Source organism: Arvicanthis niloticus, chromosome 7 (genome assembly GCF_011762505.2).
Source record: "Arvicanthis niloticus isolate mArvNil1 chromosome 7, mArvNil1.pat.X, whole genome shotgun sequence".
NCBI lineage: Eukaryota > Metazoa > Chordata > Mammalia > Rodentia > Muridae > Arvicanthis > Arvicanthis niloticus.
In genome coordinates, this window is record NC_047664.1 from 68,761,370 (window position 1) to 68,780,732 (window position 19,363).

A 19,363-nucleotide genomic window follows, 5' to 3' on the forward strand; every position below is an offset into this window, starting at 1 on the left:
TGGTCAGCATGTCCTTGAGTCAAGTCACTTCTCTCTGTCAGTGACTGGCAGGCATGTTACAGTAGTAATATGATATAACTGGCAGGCATGGAACAAGATGGCTACAGTTATGGGGGGGGGGCGGAGGGGTGTAAGACCATAATACATTTATCCAAATAGCTGCAATAGCTTTTCAGTAGAGACTACGACTTTGATAGCCATGAGCTTTTGACCTGCTTAACCTTACCAGAGGTGGAATCCCTCCTGTGAAGGGAGCCTCAAGTCCACACAAAGTGGTGGGCTTCCCCATTTATTGATTTGCACTAATTTTCCATTTAAATTTTTTATTTTATAGTGCTTTCACTAAGCCATTTAAATTAAATTAAGAAGATTTACGGTAAGAACTGAGTGAACCTGACACGGGATTAGTTAAAACAGGCGAATGTGTTCAGGTTTCTTTCTCTCTGGGACCAGGCTGTTTGAAAATTGCTCCATCTTCGCGTACACATATAGTATCGCGACTTCCAATTTTCCGCACGCCTCTAGGAAGCTGAGGTTGACTGATCAGCAAGGCGACTACGGTGTTGGACAGAGCGGTACCGAGGGTTTAAAAGGAACCAGGACAGAGGCTTAAACCCTGCCTTCTCCTACTTCTCACGCCCCGGCAGCGCTTCAGAAGACTGTCTCCGAGGACGCGACACGGACTTCCAAAAGCCAATCACAGGCGGGAGCGCACACCGCACCGTCCGGTGGTGCCTAGAAGCCCCGCCCCCAGCTGGCATTTCCGTCACTTCCGCTGTCGCGCCACACCACCACGACTTCCGGGTCGCCGAGGCCGCCGGCCGCGGCGCACACATCCGTGTTCGCCGGGGTCCAGTCTATGGAGTCAGTGGGCGCGGCAGGCAGCTCGGAGGCAGGAGGCGGTGTCCGAGTGGGGGCCTCTGCCCCGCCAGGATGTTTCCGGGCTTGGCCGCCGCCGCCGCGGCGCACAGATGCAGCTGGGCGGCGCTGTGCAGGCTCGGTGGCGGCCGGGCAGCGGCCCGCGGCCGCAGCCAGGGTGAGTGACGGACCGCTCCAACCCAGAGCCTGCGGGTCTCCGCACGGTCCTCACAGTTGTCCCCGTGAGCCGCGGCTACAGAGCCCCCGCGGGGGCCAGCCGGCGTAGGGTCACCCTGAGGCGGACCTCCAGACCGGGAGGTCTTAGGGCGCATCGCGGTGACCCAGGGTGACCCGAACAGGCCGTGGGAAATGGCGGACGGATTCCACCAACCTAGGTGGGTGGGGGCGTCCCTTGAGCTCGCCGCTGAACTTCTGTTACTGCTTAGGTTGAGTGAGATGCTCCTGCGCTGTTCTTTTTCTTAGTGCCATCTCGTTTTCTTAAATCTCCCTAAATTAAAGTGGACGTCACATTATGGATCTTAAGATGAGGGCTTCTCACGGTTATCGAATGAGCATAGTTTGGGGACCGGAAACCCACAGAACTGTGTAGTTATATCGAACAGTCCTTTAGTGAAAAAAGTGTCTCCTGAAACTATATAAATCTGGGAGTAGGGTATGACTGAGAGTTTTCTTCTTCCTCAGTCAGATTAAAGCTGTGGAGAGTTCTAAAGTAGCATCAAACCTGTAAGTTCTATTTTGGTTCACCTCCTTTGCTCCTGTGGCTTGACATGGAGTACTCATAGCAGAGCCCAGGAGAGGACAGAACCAAATCCACCGCCAGCTCAAGCCCCCAGATTCTTGGGATTTGCAAAGAGTGTTTACAGAAACGTTTCTCAAACATTCACATCCACCCTTCAAAAACTTTGAGTGGAAGGCAGAGCTGCAGCCATTCAGGTTTTTGATAAAAGCTGTAACAGACTCCGGTGCTAGCCAGATAAGGTAGAATATATTCATCCCTTATTAAAAGCTGGTTCTTAAGGTTGCAAATGAATTGATTGCAGTAACACTGTTTTAGTTTGTTGTTGTTAGTGACAGATACTATTGCTAGTTTTCCCATAGTGGCAGTGTGCCTGACTGTCTTATGAACAGAATGAGTCATCTGTTTAAACCTCCAAGTAAACTTAAGCATATTACATAGAAACTCATATAGTCCAAAGTGCCCTTTCAGTGTTGGTAAAGTGAGTTGCAGTGGTGTAATTTGTAATTCTTCTTCTGGGTAGCTATCTATCACCGGGCCAAAAATGTTTTGTTCTTTGTCTCATTCTGTGTATTTCAGGTAGTAATTACCTGTCTCTCCATTTAGGACGACTTTTTCAGAGTTTTTTTTTTTTTTTTTTTAGGTTTATTTATTTTATATGAGTGTTCTATCTGCATGTACAGGCCACAAGAGAATATCAGATCCCATTTCAGATGGTTGTGAACCACCATGTGATACTGGGAATTGAACTCAGGATCTCTGGAAGAGCAGCTAGTGCTCTTAACCACTGAGCCATCTCTCCAGCCCCTTTTCAGAGTTCTTTAGGGTGTTTATTACTACAAAAAGTTGAATTTTTTTTTAACACTTAACACCTATGTAGATTTAAAGCGTCACCTTTGTGGAAGTTTTGTTACAGTATTTGAAAGAGCAATCAAAACTGTGGTTAAATTTAAAAATCATTTGGAGAAAGTGTGTTATTTAAGTTAGATGCATACTACAAGAAAAACTATTTGAAGCTGTTTTTTGTTTTGTTTCTTTGTTTTTGTTTTGGGGTAGGGGGAGTTGGGTATCCGAAGTCAGATGATTTTCTTTGAGAAGAAATAAAGTTTAGTTTCTGCTTCTAGAATGGTTACCTGTCCAAAGGCCAGTTGTGGTGGTCTGTGCCTTTACTCCCAGCTGAGGCAGGGGGATTTCTGAGTTTGAGGCCATCCTGGTCTACAGAATGAGTTTCAGGACAGCCAGGGCCACACAGAAAAACCCTGTATCAAAAAAACCCAAAAGGACACAAAAGAATAAACAGAGGAGGAAACCATTGACTGATCTAAATACTTTAAGATGAGAAACCTCTGTGAAGACAGTATTCAAAAGCCAGACCACATCATTGTAGTTTTGCATTGTGTGGTAGCCATATTTTTAAAAGTAAAAATAGATTAATATACTTAGCTAGTATGCAGGCATATAATTTTTTTAAAAAAATATTAAGGTGTTTCCCATTTTGTGTTATATGCAGTGTGTATTTCACACAGCCCATCACAGGTTGGACTAAGCACACTGAATATGGCTGTAGGATAGTATATATAACAATACACTAATGGGCAAAGGAGTTGATTGACAGTTGATGAATAACATGCAGAGAGCATGTTCTACAAAACCTTTATGTTTTTAAACATATATATTTGAAGAATTTTACTGCTACCTATCTTGCATTAGCTAAGTTTACTCCTTTTTTGTCCAAAGATTTCTTTTATTTATTTGTGTGTGTGCATGTAATTATATGCACATGTATGTGCCAGTATGTGTGCACATGGAAGCCAACAAGGCATTGAATGGAGCTAGAATTATTGGTATATGCAGTACTTAGCTGCTAAGCCATATTTTTATCCTCTTAAGATTTTCTTACTGATGATATGATGTTCTTTACAGAAGATGCAGGAACTTTCTTGTACTAATTGGCAGCAGAACTGAACACTGTTTTAGGAGGTAGTTATTCTCTGTGTAAAAGGAAAAATAAGAGGTTTGTGCCCTGTGACCTAACAATTGCATTGAAAATAATTTACAATAAATACATACTGAAATGTGTATCTCAGTTTATTACTAATAGATTGGGAACTTATTTGTAGTTATAGTATTTATATTATGTTAGATGCTCTTAGTGATTTTACCACCCTCCCCATCTTTTTGTGACAGGCTTAACATTTAACCTAGGCTGACCTCGAACTTGTGATCTTTCTGTCTTTATCCCCAAGTCTTTGGATTGCATGCTATTTTTACTTTTTCTTAGCAAATGTTGAAGTAATTGAGCAAGACACTACAGCTGTAATCCAAGTTGTAGCACAGGGAATGGTCAATGTGTGCTTTTGTTGCCTTAAAAAAAAAAAAACCTGTGAGAGACGGCCTTCTCTATGCTGTGTATTAAACCGTATCAGTCACGTTCTCCTGGGCTGGGCCACTCTATCTTGCTTACACCTTTGCTTGCTAGATGAGTTGGCAGGATTTCCTGCAACATTGGCTAGCAGAAGGGATACCAGTAAACTGGGGCTACTAAGTGTTAATATTGGACAGACTGTCACGATCTGACAGTGCTGTTAATACAGTCTCTTCTAAAATAAATTCATTGTTTTATCATTTTTATATGTATGAATGTTTTGCCTACATGTATATCTGCATCACATGTGTGCAATGCTCATAGAAGCCAGAAGAGGGTATGGGATCCCCTGGAATTGGAGTTGCAGAAGATTGTTAGCTGTCAGGTCGATGCAGGGAACTGAACCCAGGTCTGGAAGTGCTCTTAACCACCAAGCCATCTCTTCAGTTCCCATTAAGATCTTTTTTTTTCCTTTTAAGATTTATTTATTTTATTTATATGACTACACTATACCTATCTTCAGATACACCAGAAGGCATTGCATCCATTGCATCCATTACAGATGATTGTGAGCCACCATGTGGTTGCTGGGATTTGAATTCAGTACCCCTGGAAGAGCAGTCAGAGCTCTTAACTGCTGAGCCATCTCTCTAGCCCATGTTTTTAGTTTCTATATGGTATACTTTTTTTTGTTTGTTTGTTTGTTTGTTTGTTTGTTTGTTTGTTTTTTTGAGACAGGGCCTCTGCACAGCCCTGGCTGTTCTGGAACTCACTCTGTAGACCAGACTGGCCTCAAACTCAGAGATCCACCTGCCTCTGCCTCCTGAGCACTGGAATTAAAGGCGTGCGCCACCACACCTAGCTTATAGTACACATTTTTAAAATGGAGAAAAGTAATGTATTACATACCAATTATGGTAGTTTATCAAGTATATTTTTTAGTGATTGAAACCCTGTTTTTGTTGACTTAGAGTCCCTTTTTCATGTAATATTGTAAAATGGGAATTCTTCCTCACCTAGCAAGCAAAGGGTGCTTTTTTTTTAATTCTCTCATATATTATATCCCAACCACAGTTTCCCATTCCTTTCCTTCTCTCAGTCTCCACACCCAGACTTCCCCTATTCCTCAGGTCCACCTACCTTATGCCTCCCCTCAGAAAATAATAGGCCTCCCATGGACATCAACCAAACAGGATATAACAAGCTACAATAAGACCAGGCACATACCATCACATTGAGGCTGGATGCGGCAACCTAGTAGAAGGAAAAGGGTCCCATAGGCAGACAAAAGAGTCAGGGGCAGCCCCCACTCCACTGTTAGAATTCTCACATGAGCATCAAGCTACTCAACCATAACATATATGCAGAGGACCTAGGTCAGACCCCTACTGTCTCCCTGATCTCTGGGAGTCCCCATGAGTCCCTGTTAGTTGATTCTGTGGAGCATGCCAGTGTTAGTATTAATCACAGAGCCATCCCTCCAGCTATGCATGTATTCAGTTTTTGATATGTCAGTGCTTTCAACTTTGGAGAGAAGAAACTACTGAAATAGTCTCTTAGGTAAGGAGACTGATATGTAGACAACAGGTTACAACCTTGACTCAAGTCCTAAGATTAGCGAGAAACAAGCCCAAACCACAAGATGTCCTTTTGTTTTTAATGTAGTTGAGACATACATGAGAAACTGAATTGTTGGTTTGCAGGAAAGAATAGATTGCTTTTTGTTATTCTTAGTTTCAAATGAAAGCGGAAGTAAACAGTAGCTGACAAACTAGATTGGAGAGAGGGCAAGCATTAAACAGTAGCAGTGGTTATTAGGAGTCACAGCCGCAGAGTAAAAGCAAAGACTTGTGACTAGGTCCCTGATTGTCATGGTTAAATTGGTAACATGCCAGTAGCTGCAACTTAGATGAAACAGCCACTAGGTGTGCAGCAATGAGAAAACCTGATTCAGGCTGGTAGAGCAGTAAGTGCCAAACAAAAGACTAATGTTCTATATAGCTAATTTTAGATGTCACCTTGAAGAAAGGGTGTTAAGATTAGGAAATATGTTTTCCTATATTTCTGCCAGCTGGAGTTAATGAATTCAGCAATTCACCCTGCAAGTGATTGATTATGTTTTCCATTGCTGGGTTAGAATTATATTGGTTTCATTGAGTCCCATGTGGGCTCATGTAGTTTTTAGCCTATAAGCAGTTTTCAGTTGTGTATTAATGCTGAAGGTATGTTGAAAGCTGTTGATACCTGAAGTGCTATTGAAGTTGAAAACTAAAGGATGTTTCCAGACAGCTAGCAAGGGAGCTAAGATAACCATACAGTATTAGAAGGTTTTGAAGAGACCTCTACTGGCCAGAAATAAGGCCATTTGCGCATTCCTCAACTCAGTGACTGAAGTGGATACTACAAATCATACTGAAATCTGGAATTGTAGTGATATCTGTAAGCTAAAACCATGCCACCTCTGCAGTGTGCCAGGCAACACACTTAGCATTTTAAGAGTTGGTGCATAAAAGGGAAGAAGAGTTAGAAGGCCCGAGGCTGACTTAAACTGTATGACTGAGTATCCTCAGAGTGGGAGTTTTCTGTGCAAAGGCATTCTGAGTGAGTGCAGAAGTAGTCATATTAGAAGGCTATAGCTTTAAAGCTGCTCAATGAGTCAAGTTGTCTAGCATTGAATAGCACTAGTCATTGTTATAACTAAAGGGAAAATTAGATGCTAGATGAGGTGTTTTTTTTTTTTTTTTTACTATGGTCATGGCTAAACCCAGGGCACAGAGCTCTGCTGCTGAGGCATGATCCCAGAGAGAATAAGCAACCCTCAAAGAGACTTCATCTACTTCTGAGGTGTTTTCCTTATCAACTGAGTTCAGAAAAGGCCTTTACAGCCACTGACATGTGGGGTACAGAGGGTAGGTTAGACACTGCTCTGGAAATTCAATTAATAAAGTTTAGACTGGAAAACTACCAGGGCAGAAATTCAAATGAACAGCTTATTAATATTTAAAGAATGTAAACTTAAAATTTAAACATATTGTAGAGCTTTAAAAATGGTTCAAAGAGATCTCAGGCACAGACAGTAATGTGTTCCTTGTTTGGGTCTATTCATATAGAAGTAAAACTCATGTTTGTGACAACTAGTTAAAGACTTTTCTTTCTTTTTCATTTTTTTAAACTAAGGTTTTTTTGTTTTTTTTTTTTTGGATATTTTATTTACATTTCAGATGTAATCCCCTTACCCCATTTACCCCCTGCCCAGGAATCCCCTACCCATCTCCCCTCTTCCTGCTTCTATGAGGATGTGCCCCGCCCACTCACTCCCACCTCCCCACCCTCGAATTTCCCCACAGTCAGCATCCAGCCTTCATGGGACCAAGGATCTCCTCTCCCACCTATGCCCAACAAGGCCATCCTTCCCTTCATATACAGCTGAAGCCATGGGTCTCTCCCTGTGTACTCCCAGGCTCTTGGCTTAGACCCTGGGAGCTCTGATTGGTTGGTATTGTTGCTCTCCTCATGGGGCCACAAACCCTTTCAGCTCCTTTAGTCTTCTCTCTAACTCCTCCACTGGGAACCCCATGATCAGTTCAATGGTTAGCTGTGAGCATCTGCCTCTGAATATGTCAGACTCTGGCAGACCTCTAGGGAGACAGCTATATCAGGCTCCTGTCAGCATGTACTTACTGGCATCTACATCAGCATCTACCTTTGGTGACTGCACATGGGATGGATACCCAGGTGGATTATCAGTGAGTGAATACCATGTGTGTTTTTTTGTGATTGGGTTGCCTAACTCAGGATATTTTCTAGTTCCATCTATTTACCTAAGAATTTCTCAAATTCACTGTTTTTAATAGCTGAGTAATACTCCATTGTGTAAATGTACCACATTTTTTGTATCCATTCCTCTGTTGAAGGATACCTGGATTCTTTCCAGCTTCTGGCTATTATAAATAAGGCTGCTATGAACATAGTGGAGCATATGTCCTTGTTATATGTTGGAACATCTTCTGGGTATATGCCCAGGAGTGGTATAGCTGTGTCCTCAGATAATGCTATCTCCAATTTTCTGAGGAACTGCCAGACTGATTTCCAGAGTGGTTGCACCATCTTGCAATCCCACCAACAATAGAGGAGTGTTCCTCTTTCTCCACATTCTTGCCAGCATCTACTGTCACCTGAGTTTTTGATCTTAGTCATTCTGACTGATGTGAGGTGGAATCTCAGGGTTGTTTTGATTTGCATTTCCCTGATGACTAAGGATGTTGAACATTTCTTTAGGTGCTTCTCAGCCATTCGAGTTTCCTCAGATGAGAATTCTTTGTTTAGCTCTGTACTCCATTTCTTAATAGGGTTATTTGGTTGTCTGGAGTCTAATTTCTTGAGTTCTTTGTATATATTGGATATTAGCCCTCTATCGGATGTGGGATTGGTAAAGATCTTTACCCAATCTGTTGGTTGCCATTTTGTCCTTTGCCTTTTAGAAACTTTGCAATTTTATGAGGTCCCATTTGTCAGTGCTTGATCTTAAAGCATAAGCCATTGGTGTTCTGTTCAGGAACTTTTACCCTGTGCCCAAGTATTCAAGGTTCTTCCCTACCTTCTCTTCTATTAGTTTCAGTGTATCTGGTTTTATGTGAAGGTCCTTTATCCACTTGGACTTGAACTTTGTACAAGGACATAAGAATGGATCCATTTGCATTCTTCTACATGTTGTCCTCCAGTTGAACCAGCACTGTTTGTTGAAAATGCTGTCCCTTTTCCATTGGATAGTTTTAGCTCCTTTGTCAAAGATCAAGTGACCATAGGTATGTGGGTTCATTTCTGGATCTTCAATTCTATCCCATTGATCTTCCCACCTGTCTCTGTACCAATACCATGTAGTTTTTATTACTATTGCTCTGTAGTACAGCTTGAGGTCAGGGATGGTGATTCCTCCAGAAGTTATTTTATTGTTGAGAATAGTTTTTACTATCCTAGGGTTTTTGTTATTCCAAATGAATTTGAGAATTTCTCTTTCTAACTCTATGAAGAATTGAGTTGGGATTTTAATGGGGATTGCATTGAATTTGTAGATTGCTTTCGGCAAGATGGCTATTTTTACTCTATTAATCCTGCTAATCCATGAGCATGGGAGATCTTTCCATCTTCTGAGATCTTCTTTGATTTCTGACAGTGCCATCGCCACCATGTTACCGAGCTTAGGTGTAGGCCTGGGGGATTAAAGGAAGACATAGACTCGGGTCATTGGTTAAGGGTCATTCGTTAAGAGAGAGTGCCAAAACTTTTACTGAGCAGGTTCAATATATACACCAAGCCAGGGAAGGAAAAACACAAACAGGAACTCAACTGGGGGGCAATGGGCTGTCAAGTGTAAATAACCTGCCTGGGGTACCATGCCTACATCAGGATGTTTTGATCTTAGAAAAACTGCAGAGTGTTACTTGGTAGACAGCAGCACATGGAAAGTCTCAGCCAGGGCATGGCAGCCCTTCAGGGTCCTACAGATTCCTTTCTTCAGAGACTTGAAGTTCTTGTCATATAGATCTTTCACTTGCTTGGTTAGATTCACACCAAGGTAAGGTATTTTATATTATTTGTGACTATTGTAAGGATGTCATTTCCCTAATTTCTTTCTCAGCCTGTTTATCTTTCAAGTAGAGGAAGGCTACTGATTTGAGTTGATTTTATAACCAGCCACTTTGCTGAAGTTGTTTATCAGGTTTAGGAATTCTCTGGTGGAAGTTTTGGTTGGAGTCACTTATTTATCATATCATCTGCAAATAGTGATATTTTTGACTTCCTCCTTTCCTATTTGTAGCTCTTTGACTTCTTTTGTTGTCTAATTGCTCTAGCTAGGACTTCCAATACTATATTGAATAGGTAGGGAGAGCGTGGGTAGCCTTGTCTAGTCCTTGATTTTAGTGGGTTTGCTTCAAGTTGCTCTCTGTTTAGTTTGATGTTGGCTACTGGCTTGTTGTATATTGCTTTTACTATGTTTAGGTGTGGGCCTTGAATCCCTGATCTTTCCAAGACTTTTACCATGAAGGGATGTTGAATTTTGTCAAATGCTTTCTCAGCATCTAGTAAGATGATCATGTGGTTTTTTTTTTTTTTTCTTTGAGTTTGTTTATATAGTGGATTATATTGATGGATTTCCAAATATTGAACCATCCTTGCATTCCTGGGATAAAGCCTATTTGGTCATGATGGATGATTGTTTTGTTGTGTTCTTGGGATTCTGTTTGCGAGAATTTTATTGAGTATTTTTGCATAGATACTCATGAGGGAGATTGGTCTGAATGAAGTTCTCTTTTTTTGTTGGGTTTTTGTGAGGTTCAGGTATGACTGTGATTGTGGCTTCATAGAATGAATTGGGTAATGTTCCTTCTGTTTCTATTCTGTGGAATAGTTTGAAGAGAATTGGTATTAGGTCTTCCTTGAAGGTCTGATAGAATTCTGCACTAAAACCATCTGGTTCCGGGCTTTTTTTTGGTGGGGAGACTTCTAATGACTGCTGCTATTTCTTTAGGGGTTATGGGATTGTAGAGATAATGTCTGCTCCTGATTCAACTTTAGTACCTGGTATCTGTCTAGAAAATTGTCCATCCAGATTTTCCAGTTTTGTTGAGTATAAACTTTTGTAGTAGGATCCGATGACTTTTTGAATTTCCTCAGTTTCTGTTGTTATGTCTCCCTTTTCAGTTCTAATTTTATTAATTTGGTTACTGTCTTTATGCCCTCTGGTTAGTCTGGCTAAGGGTTTATCTATCTTGTTGATTTTTTTTTTTTTTCAAAGAACCAGCCCCTGGTTTTGTTGATACTTTGTATAGTTTTTTGTTTGTTTGTTTGTTTCTACTTGGTTGATTTCAGCCCTGAGTTTGATTATTTTCTGCCGTCTACTCCTCTTAGATGTATTTGCTTCTTTTTGCTCTAGAGTTTTCAGGTGTGCTGTCAGGTTGTTAGTGTATGTTCTCTCCAGTTTCTTTTTGTAGACACTTAGAGCTATGAGTTTTCCCCTTAGCACTGCTTTCATTGTGTCCCATAAGTTTTGTTATGACGAGCCTTCATTTTCATTAAATTCTAAAGTCTTTCATTTCTTTCTTTATTTCTTCCTTGAGCAAGTCATCACTGAGAAGAACGTCTTCAGTTTCCATGTGTATGTGGGCTTTCCATTGTTTTTGTTATTATTGAAACCAGCCTTAGTCCATGGTGATCTGATAGGATGCAAGGGATTATTTCAATCTTTTTGTATCTGTTGAGGCCTGCTTAGTGACCAATTATATGGTCTGTTTTGGAGAAGGTACCATGAGGTGCTGAGAAAAAGGTATATAATTTTGTTTTAGAATGAAATGTTCTATAGATATCTGTTAAATCCATTTGGTTCATAACTTCCGTTAATTCCACTGTGTCTCTGTTTAGTTTGTTTCCATGACCTGTCCATTGCTGAGAGTGGGGTGTTGAAATCCCCCACTATTATTGTGTGAGATGCCATGTGTGCTTTGAGTTTTAGTAAAGTTTCTTTTATGAATGTGGGTGCCCTTGCATTTGGGACATAGATGTTCAGAATTGAGAGTTCATCTTGGTAGATGTTTCCTTTGATGAGTATGAAGTGTCCTTCCTTATCTTTTTTGATAACTTTTGGTTGAAAGTTGATTTTATTTGAAATTAGAATGGCTACTCCAGCTTGTTTCTTGGGACCATTTGCTTGGAAAATTGTTTTCCATCCTTTTACTCTGAGGTAGTGTCTGTCTTTGCCACTGAGGTACATTTCCTGTATGCAGTAAAATTCTGGGTCCTGTTTATGTATCCAGTCTGTTAGTCTACGTCTTTTTATTGGGGAATTGAGTCCATTGATGTTAAGAGATATTAAGGAAAGTGATTGTTTTTCCCTGTTATTTTAGTTATTAGAGGTGTAATTATGTTCATGTAGCTATCTTCTTATGGAAGATTACTTTCTTGCTTTTTCTGTGTTGTAGTTTCCTTGTTTTGGAGTTTTCCATCTATTATCCTTTGTAGTGCTGGATTTGTGGGAAGATATTGTGCAAATTTGGTTTTGTCATGGAATATCTTGGTTTCTCCATCTATAGTGGTTGAGAGTTTTGCTTGGTATAGTAGTCTGGGCTGGCATTTGTGTTCTCTTAGGGTCTGTATGATATCAGTCCAGGATCTTCTGGCTTTTATAGTCTCTGGTAAGAAGTCTGGTGTAATTCTTATAGGTCTGCCTTTATATGTTACTTAGCCTTTTTCCCTTACTGCTTTTAGTAGTTTTTCTTTGTTTTGTGCATTTGATGTTTTGATTATTATGTGATGGGAGGAATTTCTTTTCTGGTCTAGTCTATTTGGAGTTCCGTAGGCTTCTTGTATGTTCATCGACATCTCTTTCTTTAGGTTAGGGAAGTTTTCCTCTATAATTTTGTTGAAGATGTTTACTGGCCCTTTAAGTTGGGAATCTTCACTCTCATCTATACCTATTATTCTTAGGTTTGGTCTTCTCATTGTGTCCTGGGTTTCCTGGATATTTTGGGTTAGGAGCTTTTTACATTTTGCGTTTTCTTTGACAGTTGTGTCAATGTTTTCCATGGCATCTTCTGCACATGAGATTCTCTGTTCTATCTCTTGTATTCTGTTGGTGATGCTTGCATCCTGATTTCTTTCTTATGTTTTCTATCTCCAGGGTAGTCTCCCTTTGAGATTTCGTTATTGTTTCTACTTCCATTTTTATATCCTGGATGGTTTTGTTTAATTCCTTCACCTGTTTGGTTGTGTTTTCTTGCAATTTTTTAAAGGGATTTTTGTGTGGCCTCACACTCACAGAGCTCTACCTGCCTCTGCTGGAAGTGCTGGAATTAATGGTATATGCCACTGTTCCCTGCTCTCATGTGCTCTAATTTCCCTTTGTATTTTCTTAGTCTTCCTATTTTGCCTCAAGAATAGCAGTGGCCACGGTGAAGAAGACAGTTTTGGCACGTCACATGTTTCATGTGCAGGAATCCTTTACTGTTATTTTCTCACTTAGCTTTTAAAAATAGATGCATATAACCAAAACCACATTGGACCCTCAGCAATTTGCCAAATAGACTAAAGAATACATCGACAACAGGGAATTTTCTCCCAAAGTAAATAAGCAGCTAGAACTTGACTGAGCTGTGTCTCCTTGAACGCCTCATGCTTTATAGTTCTTACAGCACTCGCAGTGACTTTTCTTCCTGCCAGTCTCTGAGCCACAAGAAAAGGCTTTTCTTTATTTTACAAGTCCACTTCCTGCAGATGACATACATTAGTTAGTGGTTTGGAAATTCAGTTTTCAGCAGTTGGACATTGTTCCCCTCAGCTCCAATGGTGCTAAGGATGGAAGGTAAGGCCCTATCACTGAGCTGTGTCCCCTGTCCAAGTGTCAGCTTTTCAGTGCTCACTCAGTGCCTACCCATTCACTCTTGAGAAAACTGAATTATCTCAAATGACATGGCTGGTTTCATATAAAACCTTAGAAAGTATAGATTTTGTCTAAATAGTTCCTGAGTTCTTTGAAAAACTAGAAATCTGAGTACACAGAGTAGTACATAAAAAGTCAGGAGAATAGAAATTTATTTTTTTTCTGTCACGTCAGCACAACTGTGGAGTCTCTTTTCCTTTTGTCTGTCCAGTAAAGCCACTGTCAACCAAGATGTCAGTGACAGCTGAAGTGTTTTGTGGCTCCCATTCTCTCAATTAAAAGTTCCATGTAGGGCTGGAGAGATGGCTTAGTGGTTAAGAGCACTGGCTGCTCTTCCAGAGGTCCTGAGTTCAATTCCCAGCAACCCCATCTTTAATGGTAGCTGATGCCCTCTTCTGGTGTGTCTGAAGACAGCTACAGTGTGCTAATATACATTAAATAAATAATAAATAATTAAAAATAATTTTAAAAATGTAAAAAATCAGACAACAGGGATGACTACTAGTAGGATTTATTTATTTGTTTATTTAAAAGCATCTTTTTAAAAAGACTTGTTTATATGTATTTTGTGCCTATGTATACTTTGCCTGCATGTACATCTGTACTCCAGAAGAGGGCACCAGACAGTTGAGAGCCTTCATGCTTTCATGTTGGTTCTGGGAATTGAACTTCAGAAGAGCAGTGAGTGTTCTTAACCACTGAGCCATCTCTCCAGTCCCAGGATTCATTTATTGATTGTTATATGACAGGACCTAATCTTCAGCTTGTGAGAAGACAGGATAATTGTAAGTAGGAAGCCCTTTTGATTAGCTCGTACCCAGATTCTGCTCTTCTAAAAATACATTATACCAGCTTTTTTTTTTTAATGCAACCAGCATACAAAATAAGAGAGTGTCTGTTATGTACTATGTACTACCTTTTGAAAAAACCTAATATGAATGTTTTGCTTGATTTCATATATACCCTTGCATATCGATATAAATATAAGGGAAAATTGAAGTACTTGATTCCTGTATTACTAAGGAAATTCAAGCATGTGATTTGTTAACTGTTTGAGATTAAAGTGACTTTTTTTTTTCCTCTTAGGATGGAAGACTTTAATGACATTTGACAGCTTTACATACATGGTTCCCAACATTCACCCACATGTATCTGTTCTGAATCAAGTCAAGTTGTACTCTACGAATGTCCAGAAAGAAGGGCAGAGCTCACAAACTCCAAGAGCTGACAAAGTCCCATCACTTACACAAACGGGTATGTATAAACTTGCTGAAAGTTTTTAAATTTTTCCTGTACATTGAGGAAGTGTAAAATTGTTTACTTCTTTAATAACAGAACATGCCTGTAAAACCGTCTGGACTGGTGTGTGTGTGTGTGTGGGAGGGGTGTATAGCAAACAAGAATGTCTCAAACAGATGGAAGGTGAGGACCAATTTCTGAGGTTATTCGACCTCCACATACACTTGGGCACACACATCTGCACTCACAGATACAAACAAACATGCATACATACAGACTTTAGTTTGTTTGCACGAAGTTTGTAAGCGTCGTTTACTCGGTTATGTATGTGGTTCTTTTTTCATTCCTAATGGTGTTTCTATACCTTTTAAATCTTGGTAGGGCTTCGTGTTCTGTTTTGTCACAAAATTTGGTCTCTATGATTATGGCATGAAGCTTATTGTCTAAGTTTTGGTTTAGCATTTGAACAAGTTTTTCTAAGTAGCTCCCATGTATTTGAAAATATGTGTAGCTTTGGTTTCTTTGGTCAGAGTTTATATATGTATAGATCTATACAGTTCTTTTAAAAAAAATTTAAAAAATAGTATCTATAACTTTCATGTTTATAGGAAAGTTATATATTCTATTACTACTTCAAAGGCCAGAGATTATTAATGTTTAAGTTCCTTTGGTAAATACAAAGATCTTAGAATGCCTTAACTCTGACAAATTGTTCTCAACTGATGTGCTATTTATTGGCTAATATTTTATAGCTATTCAATTCTGTAGACCATACATTGGTGTTCTTTTGCTTTTTGTTGTTGTTATTTGTTTATTCCTTTCTTTTGCACCTAGGACTTCACACATCTTCATCATCATTATTTGTGTGTGTGTGTAAACATACATGCATGCACATGTGGCGCTCAGAGGACAACTTTGTGAAGTTGGCACTCCTTCCATCTTTGTGTGGGTTTGGAGGGTCAAATATGCATCAGCAGACTTACATGAAAAGTACCTTTGTTCACTGAGACATCTTACTAGCCTGCCAGCATATTTTTGTTGTTGTTGGTTTTTAAGTTTTGCTTTTTAAATATTCTTTATTTTTAAGATAAGATCTCATTAAGCTGCCAGGCTGGCTTTAAATTTATATCAAGAGCCTGCAGCCAGGCTCTGCTTCCCAGGCAGGAGACAGAACTGGATGGGGAACAAGATGTGGCACCTAACTGATATAGCCTCCCTTGCCAGGTGAAATGCCACAGCAGTGTCCAATGCCTAGGGTGGGGGTTTCACAGATAATGCCCCAATAGGGTACCTGTCAGTATCTGAAAGGAGGCCTGAGCAGAGGCTGGATTTGTTTTTAAAAATCTGGAAGGATAGCTTGTTGCAAAATAGCAAACAGATTATAAAGGAGGGAACCTGAAAGCACTGTTAATGACTGGGTTTTAATCGAGAGCCTTGCATGTGCTAGGCAAGTGCTATGGACTATATTGAGTTACATCTTCTAATATAAACAATACTTTTAAAAATGAGTAGATGAACTAATTAGAACTTGGTAATTAAGTTAATGAACGAGAAATTCATGTAAAGAAAAATGCCAGTTGTGTAAATGATTTCATTGATTTCTAAAATCACAAATACAAGGCCACCATAAAGGTACTTGCTGCACAAGCTTGAAGAGCTGAGGTCAATCCCCATAATCCAGGTAAAGTTAGAAGGAAAGATCCAACCACAGAGTTGTTCTCTGATTTCCACACCTGTGCTGTGGTATGTGCCCTCTCCTTCATAATAAAATGACGTTTAAAAAATTGCAAATATCAAAGCGAGAGGATATTTTTCATAAAATAAATTGTTTTTGGACAGGTGTCAATGGGACCCTTAGGTATCCATTGGAACCTTACCAGATGTAGTGACTATTAAGTGATTGACTGCTATGAATCTACAAGCCCACTGATTTTAAAATTGCTACCCTGTTGTTGAAACATCTTCTTCCTGGAGCTGGATTATTGCAGTAGTTGTCTCCCTGACCCTGTTGCTGTGAAGAGAACTGTGGCCAAGGTGACTCTTATAAAAGAAAGCATCTACTTGGGAGTTTACTTACAGATTTTCAGAGGGTAGGGAGTGTGGTGGCAGATGGGAAAGCACACATGTGTGGTGCTGGAGAAATAGCTGAGAGCCTGGTTGGCAGGCAGTAAGCAGAGAAAGAGACACTGGACCTGCTGAGGGCTTTTGAAACCGCAAAGACCACCCCCCAGGTGTTACTCGGCTTCTAACAAGGCCACACCTCCTAATCCTTCCCAAACAGTTCATCAACGAAACTAAGCATTCAAGTATGTGAGTGTATGGGGGCCATTCTTATTTAAACCATCCCACCCTGCTTCTACTCCTTTCTTCTGTGTCTGTTTTCCAGAGAACAGTATGGGCCTTAAAAGTAGGTCATATCCCTTCTTTTAGAGCTTCTCTTTGACTTCCATTTATCCACAGGACAAAATCTACTCAAAAAAAAAAAAAAAAAAATCAGTATCTTCACTTTCAAAATCCCCCTACTGTGATGGATATTCTCCATCAACTTGATTACATCTGGAATTAACTAAATGGCTGGGCATGCTTATGAGGGATTTTTTTTTCTTTTAAATTTAAATCATTCGAAGTGGGGAAATCTACTTCTATTCCAGATCTTTGAGGTGAGATGATTCACCTTTAATCTGGGCCACACCTTCAGCTGGCAGCCTATATAAAAGAATTGAAAGAAGTAAGCTATCTCTTTGCCTGCTAGCTAAGTCCATTCCTTCACTGGCATTAAAGCCTACTTCTGGATTACAACATATACTGAAGACAACTGAAAAATCCAGCCTCCTGGACTGAACAACTGTGGATTCTTGCACCTTCCATTGGTAGACAGACAGCCATTATTGGACTAGTTGGACCATAGCCTGTAAAATACTCTAATAAATCCACATGCATATCATGGCACACAGTAGGTGCACTCACACATGTGTCCATATATACATATATCATTGATTGATTACATATTTAGAATTGGATATTACTGGTTGAAGGAATAAAAAGTGTAGTGAGCCTCTTCATTCCAGATTCCAGGCTGTGCTTATTATAAAGACAGTAAAGGAAGAGACAGTTGCTGAGATGATACAATTAAGGGCAGACAGATTATATAGTGGGTTTCTTAGGGAAACCTAAATGCAGGAGGAAATAGTGAATGTTGCTTGCACCATACGAAATCTTTAAAATTTACATTATTGGTTTGGTTTCGTTTTTCTCTGCTGAATGTAATAAAAATTTTAGTTTAATTGTCTTATAGTAGAAATACATTGTCTATTGACATTTTTATTTTGGACTCTCTTTCAAGATTTGCCTAGGCCAAATTAGACCTTGTTAGCTATCAGATAGACACCAAGTAATTGCTTGATTGAAAGATAATTTATATACTTAAGAGTTTGAGATTGACTTTTGAATAATTCAAATCACATGATAAAGTCAGGAACGGCTCATTAAGGAGCAGAGGCTTGCTAAGACATCCTTAAATTTTTAAGAGCATTCAGATGGTTTGAATTTTAGTAAAATTAGTTTTAATTTTACTAATGACAGCAGATGTATGGCAAACAGCCAGCATTTGAGCTTAAAACAAACGTCTAGAGGCATTCATGGATAGAATATCTGATTATTAGTGGAAATTATGGAGATTCTATACCAGCAATGTAGTGTGAGTTTATTAAGATGGTGGTGGTTTGTAAAATAAGTATTCATGCATGTGTTTGAGCCATTCCTAACCTCCTTGTTTGTGCTTCATAGCATTATATATATAGTAACATCTAGACAGCTCAGAAGGAGAATATTCACAAGTTTCCATCTGAGAGCAACTTATTTTATATGCTTTGGTTAAATGATCATTATGGGGGGAAAGTGGTGTTTCTGAAGCTTTTGACAGCATATTTCCGTTCCAACAGAATTGCTATGAGCCAGAGGCCAGTTTGTGCAGTACCAGATCAGATGCTGTCTCAAACAGACAAAACAAAATAGCATAAAGCTTTAGCTTGCATTTCATAGGCATTTAAGAGGGAGAAGACAGAAAAATAATAAGTAATTTATAGAGATAAAGGAGGGCTGAGGGAATTGTTCAGATGATAAAGTATTTCCCATCAAGTGTGAGCACTGGAGTTCTGACCCCCAGAACTCACATAAAGACAGATGCAGTAGAGCATCTATGATCCCAGCATGCCTACAGTGAAATGGGAGGCAGAGATGGGAGAATCCCAGAAGCTCACAGGCCAGCTTGCCTGGCATGTGAAGCAGCAAACAATAAGAGGGTAAAAGGAAGGATTAGCATCATGAATTGTCCTCTGACCTCCACATGGTACAAGTCTATTCTGGCATCTATAGTCACATTAAAATGTGCACAGATGACCCACACATACATCAAAACAGAGTAAGAGACAGACACAGAGAAAGAAAGCAGAGAGAGAGAGAGAGAGAGAGAGAGAGAGAGAGAGAGAGAGAGAGAGAGCATATGTACATGGTGTTCAGATTTTGAGAAAAACAAGATTCTTCAATTACAATTACTTTGAACCAGCTGGGAATGTGGCACATGTGTTCATCTCAGCACTTGGGAGACAGAGGCAGGATCTCTGTAAGTTTAAGGATAGCCTAGTTTACACATTAAGTTCCAGAACAACCAGAGCTACTTAGTGAGACTTTCTCAAAAAACCAAAAACAAACA

At 39.8% G+C, this 19,363-nt stretch overlaps 1 protein-coding gene across 3 annotated transcripts in view; it reads left to right on the plus strand.

Moving 5' to 3' along the window:
* The first annotated feature begins 790 nt into the window (after nucleotides 1–790).
* Nucleotides 791–19,363, plus strand: part of Slc30a9 (solute carrier family 30 member 9) — a 51,594-nt gene continuing 33,021 nt past the window's right edge. The window contains exons 1-2 of one of the 3 annotated variants that reach the window (XM_034508555.2): nucleotides 791–1,036; nucleotides 14,500–14,667. In XM_034508555.2, coding sequence (XP_034364446.1) covers nucleotides 934–1,036; nucleotides 14,500–14,667 — 271 coding nt within the window. In that variant the 5' untranslated portion in view covers nucleotides 791–933. Of the gene's footprint in view, nucleotides 1,037–1,123; nucleotides 1,254–14,499; nucleotides 14,668–19,363 lie in introns of those variants that run through there. The other 2 variants (XM_076938619.1, XM_076938618.1) reach the window with 2 other exon arrangements.